The 12,101-nt window shown below is 34.7% G+C and overlaps 1 protein-coding gene across 3 annotated transcripts in view; it reads left to right on the forward strand.

Moving 5' to 3' along the window:
- Positions 1-1,456: 1,456 nt before the first annotated feature.
- Positions 1,457-12,101, forward strand: part of Nav3 (neuron navigator 3) — a 287,020-nt gene continuing 276,375 nt past the window's right edge. For all 3 annotated transcript variants that reach the window (XM_013019548.1, XM_013019554.1, XM_013019559.1), the window contains exon 1: positions 1,457-2,257. In XM_013019548.1, the coding sequence (XP_012875002.1) occupies positions 2,015-2,257 (243 nt within the window). In that variant the 5' untranslated portion in view covers positions 1,457-2,014. The remainder of the gene's footprint in view (positions 2,258-12,101) is intronic.

The following is a 12,101-nucleotide window of genomic DNA, read 5'->3' on the forward strand; positions in this document are numbered from 1 at the left end:
GCTTGAACTCAAGGCCTGGGTACTGTCCCTGAGCTTTGTTGCGCAAAGGTAGCAACTCTCCTATCACGGCAACAGGTCTACTTCTTATACTTTCCTGTCTTAACTTGCTTGAACCTTGATCCTCAGATATCAAGCTCCTAAGTATGAGGATCATAGGCATGAGCCACTGGCTGTCTATAGGGTAATTTTTAAAATCTCCAAGAATTTTAAATAGCATTCAAAATTTTTTCTATACTTCTTCAGCAAGAATATGTATTTAGTTGTTGGTTCTTTCATATATAAATTATTTCTTCTTACCTAATAATTCATTACAATTTAAGTAGCTAGAAATAGTAGGCCAAGGACTATATCATTTCTTTCTACCAGAGAGATATTTTCCATATAAAGAACCAGATTCGGATAATTTCTGACACATTAATTGAATATGTATTTTTATTAAGTGCCTATTGATTTTTCAAGGGAATTTTAATTGTTCTTACAGTTTTCTATATTAATGAGAAAATGGGAGTGTATTTATGTTAAATAATTATTTTGTAGAAACAGAAATATGAAAAAATCCTTCTAATAGATTGCAAATTGTTAATAAAATCTCAATACTGTTACCTAAATATAATTTTTACTAGAGGATGGGAAGTTTTTCTCCATACCTCATGTATGTATGTAAAATATTCAGGTTATGTATGTACATCAGATATTTTCATAAAAACGTAACATGACATTACTAGCAGAGGTTGATCATGATAGGATAATGATGAAACAATTTTATAAGTTTGAGCAACACCAATTCATTATCATGAAGAATATGTTTGCGCTTAACGTACAAGTTTAGAATTTTTAATATAAATTATTTTAGAAGTTTTTTTAAAATTTAAAATATTACAATCACTTTTACTTCCTAACGTTGTGTCTTTGGTCTTATTCCTCATATATCTGATTCAAAATTATTCCTTTCAAACTCATTCCAGTCATTCATGTGATGATGCATGAAGATGCTTAGCCCACACCTTCTACATCATATGTTCATGTAAAGATTAGCTGTGAATATTCTGATCATTATTAAATTTTGAAATCACTTGCATTCACTGCTTAATTCCCTATGCTTATTGTATTTAGTAACCTAGGCAGGAATGGTCTGTTGAATGGTTTAGCTGCTTTAGTGAGCTGGACTAATGCATTAATTTAACCAGATTTCATGGAATGAAACAAAATGAACACCGTAGCTCCTGGCTGTCAGTTGTGAAAAATAGCTGGAAATCAGACAAACAGCTCATTGCTGAAATTGTTTCCGGGGCTAAAAGTTCTTCCAACAGCTGTTTGTTTTGGCCATTAACATGTCTATTCTCCTTTCTTCTTCTTCTTCTTTTTTTTTTTTTTTTTGAGGGGGAGGAAGTAACATTTTCTTTAAAAAGAGAATGCAGGCTGGTTATTTCTGGCCAGGAAGAACTGTCCTCCACTGCTTCCACTATTGTGGGTTTTTTGGATTCTTTGATGCGCTCACTGAAGGTTTTTCCTTTTGTTTTTCTCTTTTTTTCTTTTTTGCCTCTCATAGCTCAGGCTCAGATTGCTGCAGTACGAAGAAAAGACAAATCTAGGGGCTCTTTCATTTTCAGGATGGAGCTTTGTAGCATTTGCCTTGCAGAGAAGTTTGCTCCCCAAAGGAATATTTAGAATTACATGGACACTCACTAAGGGAGTGAAGGTGTGGGGGCTGGAAGGGGGGAGATAGAGAGGCGGACAGGGAGGGAGAGGGAGAGGGAGAAGGAGAGGAAGAGGGAGAGGGAGAGGGAGAAGGAGAGGGAGAGAATTTCCCATCTAGCTAACAAGCGAGATACTTAACTCAAGATGAAGGGAAGTTTTGCCTTTTCCTGAAAGTTATATTATTAGTTTTTAAAGAATCAGGATGGCTGCTATTTTTTGTTTAAAATATTTGTTCTGGAAATAGTAAAGCTGGAGTCTACCAGACTGAGGTTAGGAGCATTTTCTTTGGCAGCGAAAAGATCCTTTTATACAAGCCATGCCTGTACTTGGGGTTGCCTCAAAACTCAGTCACCCAGCTGTTGAGCCCAAGCCTCTTCACACTGCTCTTCCGATACCAAATCTTGACACAACTCCTTTGCTATCCTATTCTTCGAGACCTGTGGAACTTGCTGAAACTCAGATCTCCATGCTGTCTTGTCAGCTCACATTACAGTCTACTTGTGAGTTTGGAGATCAACACAGCCTCCAAGAAAAGGACAAGGAGAAAGAAGAAAGCCAGGTTAGTAGCTGAAGATCACCTGTAGACTTCATAGGTCAAATGATAGTTTCCTTTTAGTTGGAAGACAAGCATGTTGGGAAATGGGGACTAGTAGACAAAATACCAAAGAAAGGAAATATGCAGAATAAGTGAAGGAATGAATATTTAGTGTATGTAAAAATCTGTATTTTAGCTTATTATTGCAAAATTAACAAAACATTCTGACTATGCATCTATTGCAATTAGTATATTTGTTAGTGAATTGCTTACTTATTGATATAGTAAATTTCTAGATACAACTCTGGCACTAATAACCACTAACAATTAGAAATGTGAGAAACTGAACATATTTTCATATATTTATATGTGTGTGTATATAGATGTACACACACACATATGTCATGGGAAAGTTTTACTTATAAAAAGGCAATACTGACACTTACTTTAAATAACATTTGCATTTGAACTAGTTTGTTTGAATAGTTGCATCTCAGCTACTTATTTTATTGCAATGTGTAGGATAATGAAATTTGTCTTGTTTTTCACTTGTAAATTGAAACCTGCTGCTTTACTTATTACTGACATATTTTTGCAGTCATTGAATGTACATTAAACTGTGGTAGCAGCTCTGAGCCATCTTATAGTTGCTCTCTTCAGATGTAGAGTGCTGGGTTGGCCCTCCCAGCTGAAGACCTTCACTGGGTCCCATCTTAATGAGCATCACTGTTTAATGCAGCAATAGTTGTGAGATCAAGTTTACCATTCTCACCTTTGACTTCTTAGGCAGTGATTTAATTTGATTTCCCTGCACAAATGTCAGTTAAAAAATACTTAGGGAGAATGCCATATAGAGAAACTAACATTGAAAATAAAATTAAGTTGCCCTTTGTGTCTAAAATGTCCAAGACAGCATGTTGAAAATGAACAATTTTTGGCTGGGGGGTGGGAGGGAAGAAAGGAGTTGGGGAGGTGGGGAAGAAAGGGATGGAAGGAGAAAAATAGAGGAGAGTGTAACAATGCTCCATAGGAAATGGACTCATTACCTTGCTCCTGTAACTGTGACCCTTCTGTACAGTATCTTTACAATAAAAATATATATGAAGAGAAAAAATAAAATGTCCATTCCCTCTAGTTTACCTGTTCAGATTTTTAAACTTCAATACAACTACAGCCATCATCATAAAGTCTTCAGTAGCTATTCATCCTCTTCCCTTTCTTGTGACTCTGTGTGTATATCCACAATATTTATTTTTAGTCTGTGTTTCATTATATAAGTATTTTCTCTTTCCACTAAAGTGAAAATACATAGAGGGCCAGCCCCCTCTCCACAAGGCCTCATGGCACAATAAGGATTAAATAGTAACTGAATGAATGAATAAAAAGGTAAATGAATTGATGAATGAACAAAATGCTAATGGTTACAAAGATTTAAAATTAGTTGATATCTTTGGGTCCTTCATCTTTAAAACAAGAAATTTGAAACGGATAAGTTTGAAGTGCAGAGAATTGTCTTAAGAATAATTAAAATATGTATAGGCTTATGGTTATACATCCAATGAAAGAATTCAGAGCAAAAGTAGGGAAGTATAAATTATTAACAAAGGATTTTAATAGTTATTTTTCTGCACTAATTAAAATTGACCAGCTAACTCTGTGAGGTTACAGTACTTGTCAAGATTCAGTGCCATAGATAGTTAGTTTCTTTATGGAATATAGCTGTTATTCAAATTCTGCAAAATAGCCTTGGTTTAAGACTCAACCACTTTGAGCCCTGTTTTTAATAGATTTTTTTAGTTGATTTCCTTGGTTATCATATCAATTAAACATTTGGTGTCCCATTCAACTCCATGGCAATAAAATATGTATGTATACTTTTAGGAATTTTGTTTTTACTATGACAGTTTCAAGATTAAAATCCTTCTCAAAGACATTGAAAGAGTACCCAGTTTGCATTCATAGTATTTCTAAATGTTCAAAAAGTGTTTAGTGCATATTCTCTGAAAGTAGGAACATGGAAAGGGGGGTTGGGTTGGGAGGGAAGGGAGAGAATGGTGAAAAGAGTGATATGGATCATGATGCACTGTATTTATGAATTGATACATGGAGTTGTAACCCCTTTGTACACCAACTTGACGGTAATAAAAGATAGTTATGTATTTTTAACCTGAAAAGCTAAGAAAAATAGATAGTTACATTAGGAGGAATTAGATTGCTGCAAACAGTAGAAAAGTGAATGTAATGGTAGTTTACACATAAGAATATTTCTTCTCTGGGTAAGGAACTCTGGAGGAAAGCAGTCCATTGTTGATAAGGTGCCTTCAGAAACTTGTCAGAAAACCAGGCTCCTTTCTGTTTTGCCCACCATGCTGCACTTGTGACCTCACCTCTCAGTGTTGAATAGACCACTAAAGTCTACCCAACTAACTAGACACTAGTGTCTAGTTAAGAGTTCTCCAACTAGTTAAGAGTTCTTTGACATCTCCTTGTTGCACATAAAGTTCCAAGACTTTACCTAGTCATAGTGGAGACTGGAAAATGCAGTGTTTATTCTAGGCAGACATATGCCTAGCTAAAAATTATGGGTTCTACTTCTAAGAAGAAAGAGACCATGGATAGTACCCACAATAAATGACTGTCATTAAAAGAACATTTATGTGGAATATACAGCTACTCATTGCACAAAATAGTTTTACAGTCTGGTTTGAGAGAACAAATGACTATTTCTGAAATAAGTCTTCAGTCCATTGCTTCCTTTTCCTAGCCATGGATTTTCGTTTGAGCCAATGCCATAGCTCAACTCATGCAATCTTGAACTCTAGGCTAGTATGTGATGGCTTACCTAGCCAATTTATATCATGTCACTTGGCTGATATTGGAAGCTCTCGCTTCTGTGTTCTAGTTTTAGATTTCTCCTCTTTCTACATCCCTATCCTGTGGTGATCACTTTATACCAGTTATTTCAGTTGATTCAGAGCTAGTATTCTATCGCTCTTCACCATCACTGACCTCCCATCCCCCACGCAAATTGTACTTGTTTCTAATGTCTTCTAAGTACTTTATTGAGGCATATTAGTCTCCAACTTTTATTGCCTCTCTTTCTTCTATCATAGTTCCATACAATTACTGTCTCAGCTCATCCTGGGTGCCCAATGTTCTTAAAACAGAATAGCTCCATTGGCCTTTAATAAATAACACGAGTTCTGGATTTCACACCATATACAGTTGGAAAATATGCCGTGATATATCAAAGTCTTACGTTTCACTTAGCTGTTTCATGTTCTGACTTCTTACTTATCTTGAATTTCCACATATGTATTTATTTTTTTCCTGGACTTTTGCCTAAACTAGTAATAGTGTCATTTTACCTTAAAAACCTTAAAATAAGAGTCTGGAAATTAAGTTTTAAGAGAGAGGATTCTGTTGGTTGCAATTCAACAAACAATATAATAAAGGTTAGGTGTCCTGTTCGTGAGTCTCTTGGTCACACCTACCACATTAATTATTTTTGAACCATAATTTGATCTGTTTTGTATCTACTCTCCTTTCCAGCTTCTTTTTACTCTGGATCTACTCACTCTTCCCTTTTGGTTCACCTGTGTAACTTTAAGATATGTTGTTGTTGATAATAATGATATAGAAGGCAATTATTTTTTATTATCTATTTTATCCATAGGAAAATTTTCATTTCATTCATATAACATTTCTAAGAAGATACTATTATTCATACTTACAAGAAAGAAAACACAGCTTAGAAAGAGTAGGTAATGAGAATAAGATGGAATGGTTGAGTATTACTGAAATCCAGAATTTGAATGTAGTTGATCTCTTTGAAGTTTTTTTTTGTTTCTCTAATTTTGCAGCCTCTCTTCATGGTGGTGTTAAATATTTGTCCTTAGGTCTACCTTGTCCTACAAATCTCTGTAAAAATCATTTCGAAAGTCAAATAAAAATGTGAACAAATTGTTGTAAGGGCAAAAAGAAAAGGGATCATTACATTCACCAGGGACATCTAAAATTTTTTCATCAAAGACTTGGTCGGGATTTTTGTCCATGTTATTATGCATTTTTATTTAATTTTCTTAGTGTCGAGTTGTAAGAGACACCAGAGTAGAGCTTGAAAAGGCCAGAATTGATATTTTGAAAGAAAAACATATTAAAAGATACCAGTACAGTTGTTTCTGATTTAGATAAACACAATATTGAATAGTAATGAATTGTCATATTTATGAGTATGATTCTTTTGGAAGTTTGTAAGGCTGAGAGAAATCCTATTTCCCTGGGACATAAAGAAAAGTAAAGTTTCTGGAATGGAACTGGGAGGGTGACTTTTGGAGAGGGGGATAAAACTCTAGAAAGTCTAGAAAGAATTCTTTAGAGAAAAGCCTGGTGTAGAAGAATGACCAGTAAGTGAGCCATTACAGTGGAAGCAGAATATTCCTGTAAATTAGATTTGTCAGATTATAAGTGAGAAACAACTTCATGAGGTAAACAGTGAAGAAAGCTCTCATTTGAGAAGGAGATAAAATTATTTCTGCCATATATAGGAGAAATTACAGCTGGGAAGGCCTAATACTAACTAATGTTGTTCTTATTGTTCGGTTTTATATGAGACAAAGCCCCACTCTGTAGCCTGAGCTTTCCATCAACTCATGATGCTACTGCCTCAGTCTCCCAGATAAGGGATTATAGATATACACCACCATATCTGACTTCACTAATATTGTTAATGTTTTGGAGATGCAAAGTACTGAAATATTTCTTAGAAAATCTCATTCAGTCTTTGCGATAGCTTTAGGATTGAGGCACAGGCATTGTTATTGTCCTAATTTTTAAAGAAGCAGAGATGGAAGTTTAGAGAAGATAAATTATTTGTCAGTAATTCAATAGAATAGTGTGAGAGAATGAAGATTCACAGTCAAGTTGTATATTTGCTGAACATGTTCCTCTTAACTAATAGAATAAATTGCCACAGTAAAGACTTCTGATGGGTTTGTGGAGAAAGGGAAGATTACTGATAGACTGATTTCTAAATAGCATGTAGGGCTTCAGTCTTAAAATTACATTGCTAGCAAAACCATAAATAATCCATTGCCTAGAATTATCAGGAGCAGATAATTATGTTGACATATGGATTCTACTGAATCCTATGAGTAACACCAATAAATAAAAGTAACCCCAGGATAGAAATATAATGGCAGATGTCAATAGAGTATATCACTGGCTCTGGCCTCCAGCTGTTTCCTTTTGGAGAGGTTGTCTGATTGCTGAGGCTGTCAGCGCTCCTGTTGGCTAGCTTACATGGTCACATTTTCAGAGCTGGCTGGACCTCCAGCTGTATGGGTCAGCTTGCATGTCCCTAGGTGATTCTGCCTTCCTTACCCTTTCTGCTGTGCTTGCACATTTACTTATTTGAGTTAAAGAAACATGATTTTCCTGTTGCATTTATAGTTCTTAGTCCAGATTTCAGAGTATAACTGTTACTGTTAACTTTAATTGCTTTTGTCCTTGTGGAAACAGTGATTATGAGAATTTTGCAATGATACTTGCATTTAAACTTATTCTCTACTGGGTGAAGAGACTCAAGGTTTATTATTCATAATAATCTATTTCCTTTGAGTAACTATTGGTAGAGTGTGACAGTCTGACACCATTTTCTTTTATTTTCGCTTGTGCTTACAAAGTCTTTAAAGTTTTCTATCTTAACTCCAAAGTTATTAACAATTTCTGTCAGTTACATATGATGAAATTTAGTGAAACTATTATATAGCTATTTCTTCTGCCAGTGTCATATTGTTTGTATATTTGATGCCATTTTGTTAAACATCTTAAGTATTTTTCTTTCCAATATCATAACATTCTTTAAAAAAGGAACTCAATTATTTTTTGTGGTAACATAAAATTAGTAGATTTAACATTAATTTTGAGAAAATACTAGTCATATCTGGTTGTTTTATACCATTATATGTTAATATATTAGCAACAATTTCCCATTACTAATTTTGAACAATTTCCCATGATCAATTGGATGGCATAATTAAAAGAGCATCATAACAGTAACTCAAATTAAAATTAGAACTCAGGTATATTCTAAAAGGATGAATAATTCAAACTGATTGAAGTTAAATCTTCATATCTGTAAAAAATTAAGTAAGAATAATAGTTCCTCAAAAAATGTCTGGGGATAACACTTTTGTTATCTATTTCCTTTCTCCTTTATTTTGTTCCATTTGTTACTGCATTTTTAAATGTTTTACTGTCTTTCTCTCCAGTAGCTCCTTTGAACCAGCATCTTTCAAACTTGGTATCAATGATGCCCTGATAAATTTTGAGGATAGGAGTAGGGGCTGTTCTTAGCACTGTAGAATATTTATAGCATCTATGATTCAATACACTAGTTATACCAATAGCATTCTCCAGCTATGAAACTAAAAATAGTTTGAGATATTGAGAAATATACTGAGGGGAAAGGGAATCAAAGATACCCAGATTTAGAATTAACCTCTGATTACATCTAGATTTCTATTATTTTAAATAATGATAGCAATAAGGAAACTATAAAATTGCTAATCTTGTACTTTGGAGTATCTGTCCATAGTTCTTACTTTTTAGATATGTTTATTGAAAGAGTGTCTTAAGTTCATTGTCATCAATCAAACTTTATGTCCTCCCTCCCTCTCTCCCTCTCTCCCTCTCTCCCTCCCTCCCTCCCTCCTTCTCTCCCTTCCTTCCTTCCTTCCTTCCTTCCTTCCTTCCTTCCTTCCTTCCTTCCTTCCTTCCTTCCTTCCTTCCTTCTCTTGCTTTCCCCTCCCTCCCTCCCTGCCTCCTTTCCCCTGTCCCCTTCTTCCCTCTATTCCTTCCTTTCTATAGTTTCTATTTTCCTAGAAGCTATATAACTTGTTAAAATATAACTCTTTTCAGTTAATAATCTTACCTATAATTTTTATTCTTTCAGTAGAATTTGGTCTTTCCTAACCAGAGCTTTAGTATTCTTAAGCACAGTGACCTTTGCAAGTGGATTACCACTTAAGCCTGAGATTCTTCATCTGTAAAATGAAGACAGTAATATGTACTTGTGAAGACTGAGAGATTGCAGGCATGTACAATAACTTTGTGTGTAATGTACAAAGTTAGTCAGCATTTATTACTACATAGAAAACACGAAAGTATCTAACAATTTAATATAAGAATTAGTAAATTAAGTAGGTGAACAGAAAAGGCCCTGGTTAATTCTCAAGGTATGGGGAAAGTAATATATCTGCTTTATCATGAAAAATGGAATTGAATTATCCATGTAAATATGGGATAAAAGAACATTTTAAATACAATAACATATAGCAGTCTATCTCACACCATTATTTTCTCTCTATATGTATACATATATGTGCATATATATAAATATGTATACAGATGCATATACATATATACATAGATTGATGTATCTGTCAATAACTATACATTATTCACCAATCATAGCACATAGAGTGCCTGTAAGCATCATGCAGGTGACAAAGCATGAGGAGATGGACAGTTAATGCCACAGTGAAGGGGTTGGATGTTTTATGTACTGGAAGAAAGGATGATATCAAGTACCAAAGAGATGACAATTACTTCTGTATAGGAAGATAATGCTGAGATGAATAATAGGATAACCCAGAACAGTGGAGAAAATCCCAAAACACAGAAGAGAAGAGTATGAGGGGATTGAATGTTTACTGAAGCAAATCCAATAGTAGTAAGGATGATGATGGCTTCATTAATTAATCACCCACAAAATGTTACAAAATGTTTAGGGTGAGTACATTTTCTTTACATAGTTTAGTTGCAAATAATAATTTATGAACATCTTTGCAGGTAGCTGTTAAGACTATTGACAATTCCTCGCACTTTTTTATTAGTATACTTGAGCCAGTGAAGAAGCAACTCAGGAATTCAATCCTAGTTCTGTTTTTATGTCCTTACAGTTTGGTTTCCCTCTACGTCTTTCCTTTCATAGCAGTGTGTGAACAACAGTCAGAACAATGCTGTTCTTGACTCTTTCCATGGACACTGAGTCATGTAATAAGAAGACAAAATTAGGGATTCTAGCCAGAGTACCAAATTAATCTTTAACAAATTTCATTTTGAACCCTTGCTCTTTCCCAACTCCCAAGGTGGCTTTTTTTTTTCTTATGTAGTGTTGTTCTCTGGATTACTAGTCACTAGAGCCTGGTAGAGAAATTTGATACCAATGGGAGAGTTTGTTAATTGGTTATTTGATAGTACTTCCCCTTTTCAAGTCATGGGAGTGATTTGTTCAAATAATTTTTCTTTGACTGGAGCAAAAGTCACTAGAGGAGTGTACATGGTACAGATTTTCTATTTTCTAAGCAAAATAATATAATACAGTCTCCATTAAAAATAAATAGAAAAATTATTTTGCCATATCTTGATCTTGTAAAGGATTTTTTAGTAAAACTCTAAAAATGAGATTTATAGTTTTTCATAATGAAATGTGTGAGAACAAAGTTTCTAAAAGTCAACTTATATAGCAGATAAATTACAGAGGCGTAACAAAGTAGAAATTTATTCTTTGTTCTTTTAATGGCCACAAACAGCTAACACACTGATTTACTGGATACAGTTGTCTTGGCAACCAGCTTTTAAAGTTTGAAACCACCTATGCTGTTGATTTATATAATGCCTATGGCTGCTTATGTGCTATTATGGCAAAAATGTGTAGTCAGAATAGAGAATTATGGCTTACACAGTTAACATATTTATTTTGAATGGTTCTTTACAGAAATATCTTACTGGTATATGCATATGGTAAGCCACGAAATAGGGTCTTTTCAGTTTGGGAAAGAAAAATAATGGTGGAAAGTTTCATGAGCGGATTAGCAATTACAGTCATTGCTTATACTCCATTGATTGATTTGAACTCAGTAATATAACAAGAAAGGCTAGGAAATACTGTTTAGCTGTTTACACAAAATAAAGGGAAACAATATGGTATATCATTACTGAGAATTCAGTAGATAGCATGTTCTAAAATACACATAAATTGGCTCTGGATTATCATTAAGTCCTCTTGATTTGTATGAATATATGTTTAAATGTAAAACATTGAAAAAGAAGACCATAATTATTTTTAATATATATTTTTATTGAAAAGATATTTGATAGAGGGGTTACAGTTACATAAGCAAGGTATGAATCCATTTCCTATCGAGCATTGTTACCCTCTCCTTTGTTTTTCCCCTATCATCCCTTTCCTCCCCACCATAATTCTTTTGTTTTATTTTTTTTTTGTTGGTCTTGGGGCTTGAACTCTGGGCCTGGGCGCTGTCCATCAGCTCTTCAGCTCAAGGCGAGCGCTCTACCACTTGAGCTACAGCGCCACTTCCCCCACCATAATTCTTAAACTGCCGAAAAATCTTGCACTTAATGAAACTTTTACAAAGTCATCAGAGTACCAGAGGCTCATGCATGTAATCCTAACTACTCAGGAGGCTGAAATGTAAGAATCACAGTTCAAACCCAGGCCAGGTAGGAAAGTCTATGAAATTTCTTATCCCTAATTCACCAGTTAATAAACAGAAGTAGAGGTAGAGCTCAAGAGGTGGTGTACCTAATGTGAGCAAAAACCACTAAGGGAGAATGGCCTGGGCCCTGCTTTCCAGCTCCTGTACCATTCCCCCATCCAGGGATCAGACCCAAATACACAAAAAATACATAGAAATCTCCCAAGGGTCTCCTGACTCTTATGACTGTTGCCTACCTCAAGAATTTGCTGATTGAATTTTATTTCTTCTGTTCTAGACTTCCATTCTTAAGTAACTCTCTCTTGATCCTCACCCTTGTATCTTCTTACTTCAGGACTCTGTGA

This window comes from Dipodomys ordii, unplaced genomic scaffold (assembly GCF_000151885.1).
Source record: "Dipodomys ordii isolate 6190 unplaced genomic scaffold, Dord_2.0 Scaffold3, whole genome shotgun sequence".
NCBI lineage: Eukaryota > Metazoa > Chordata > Mammalia > Rodentia > Heteromyidae > Dipodomys > Dipodomys ordii.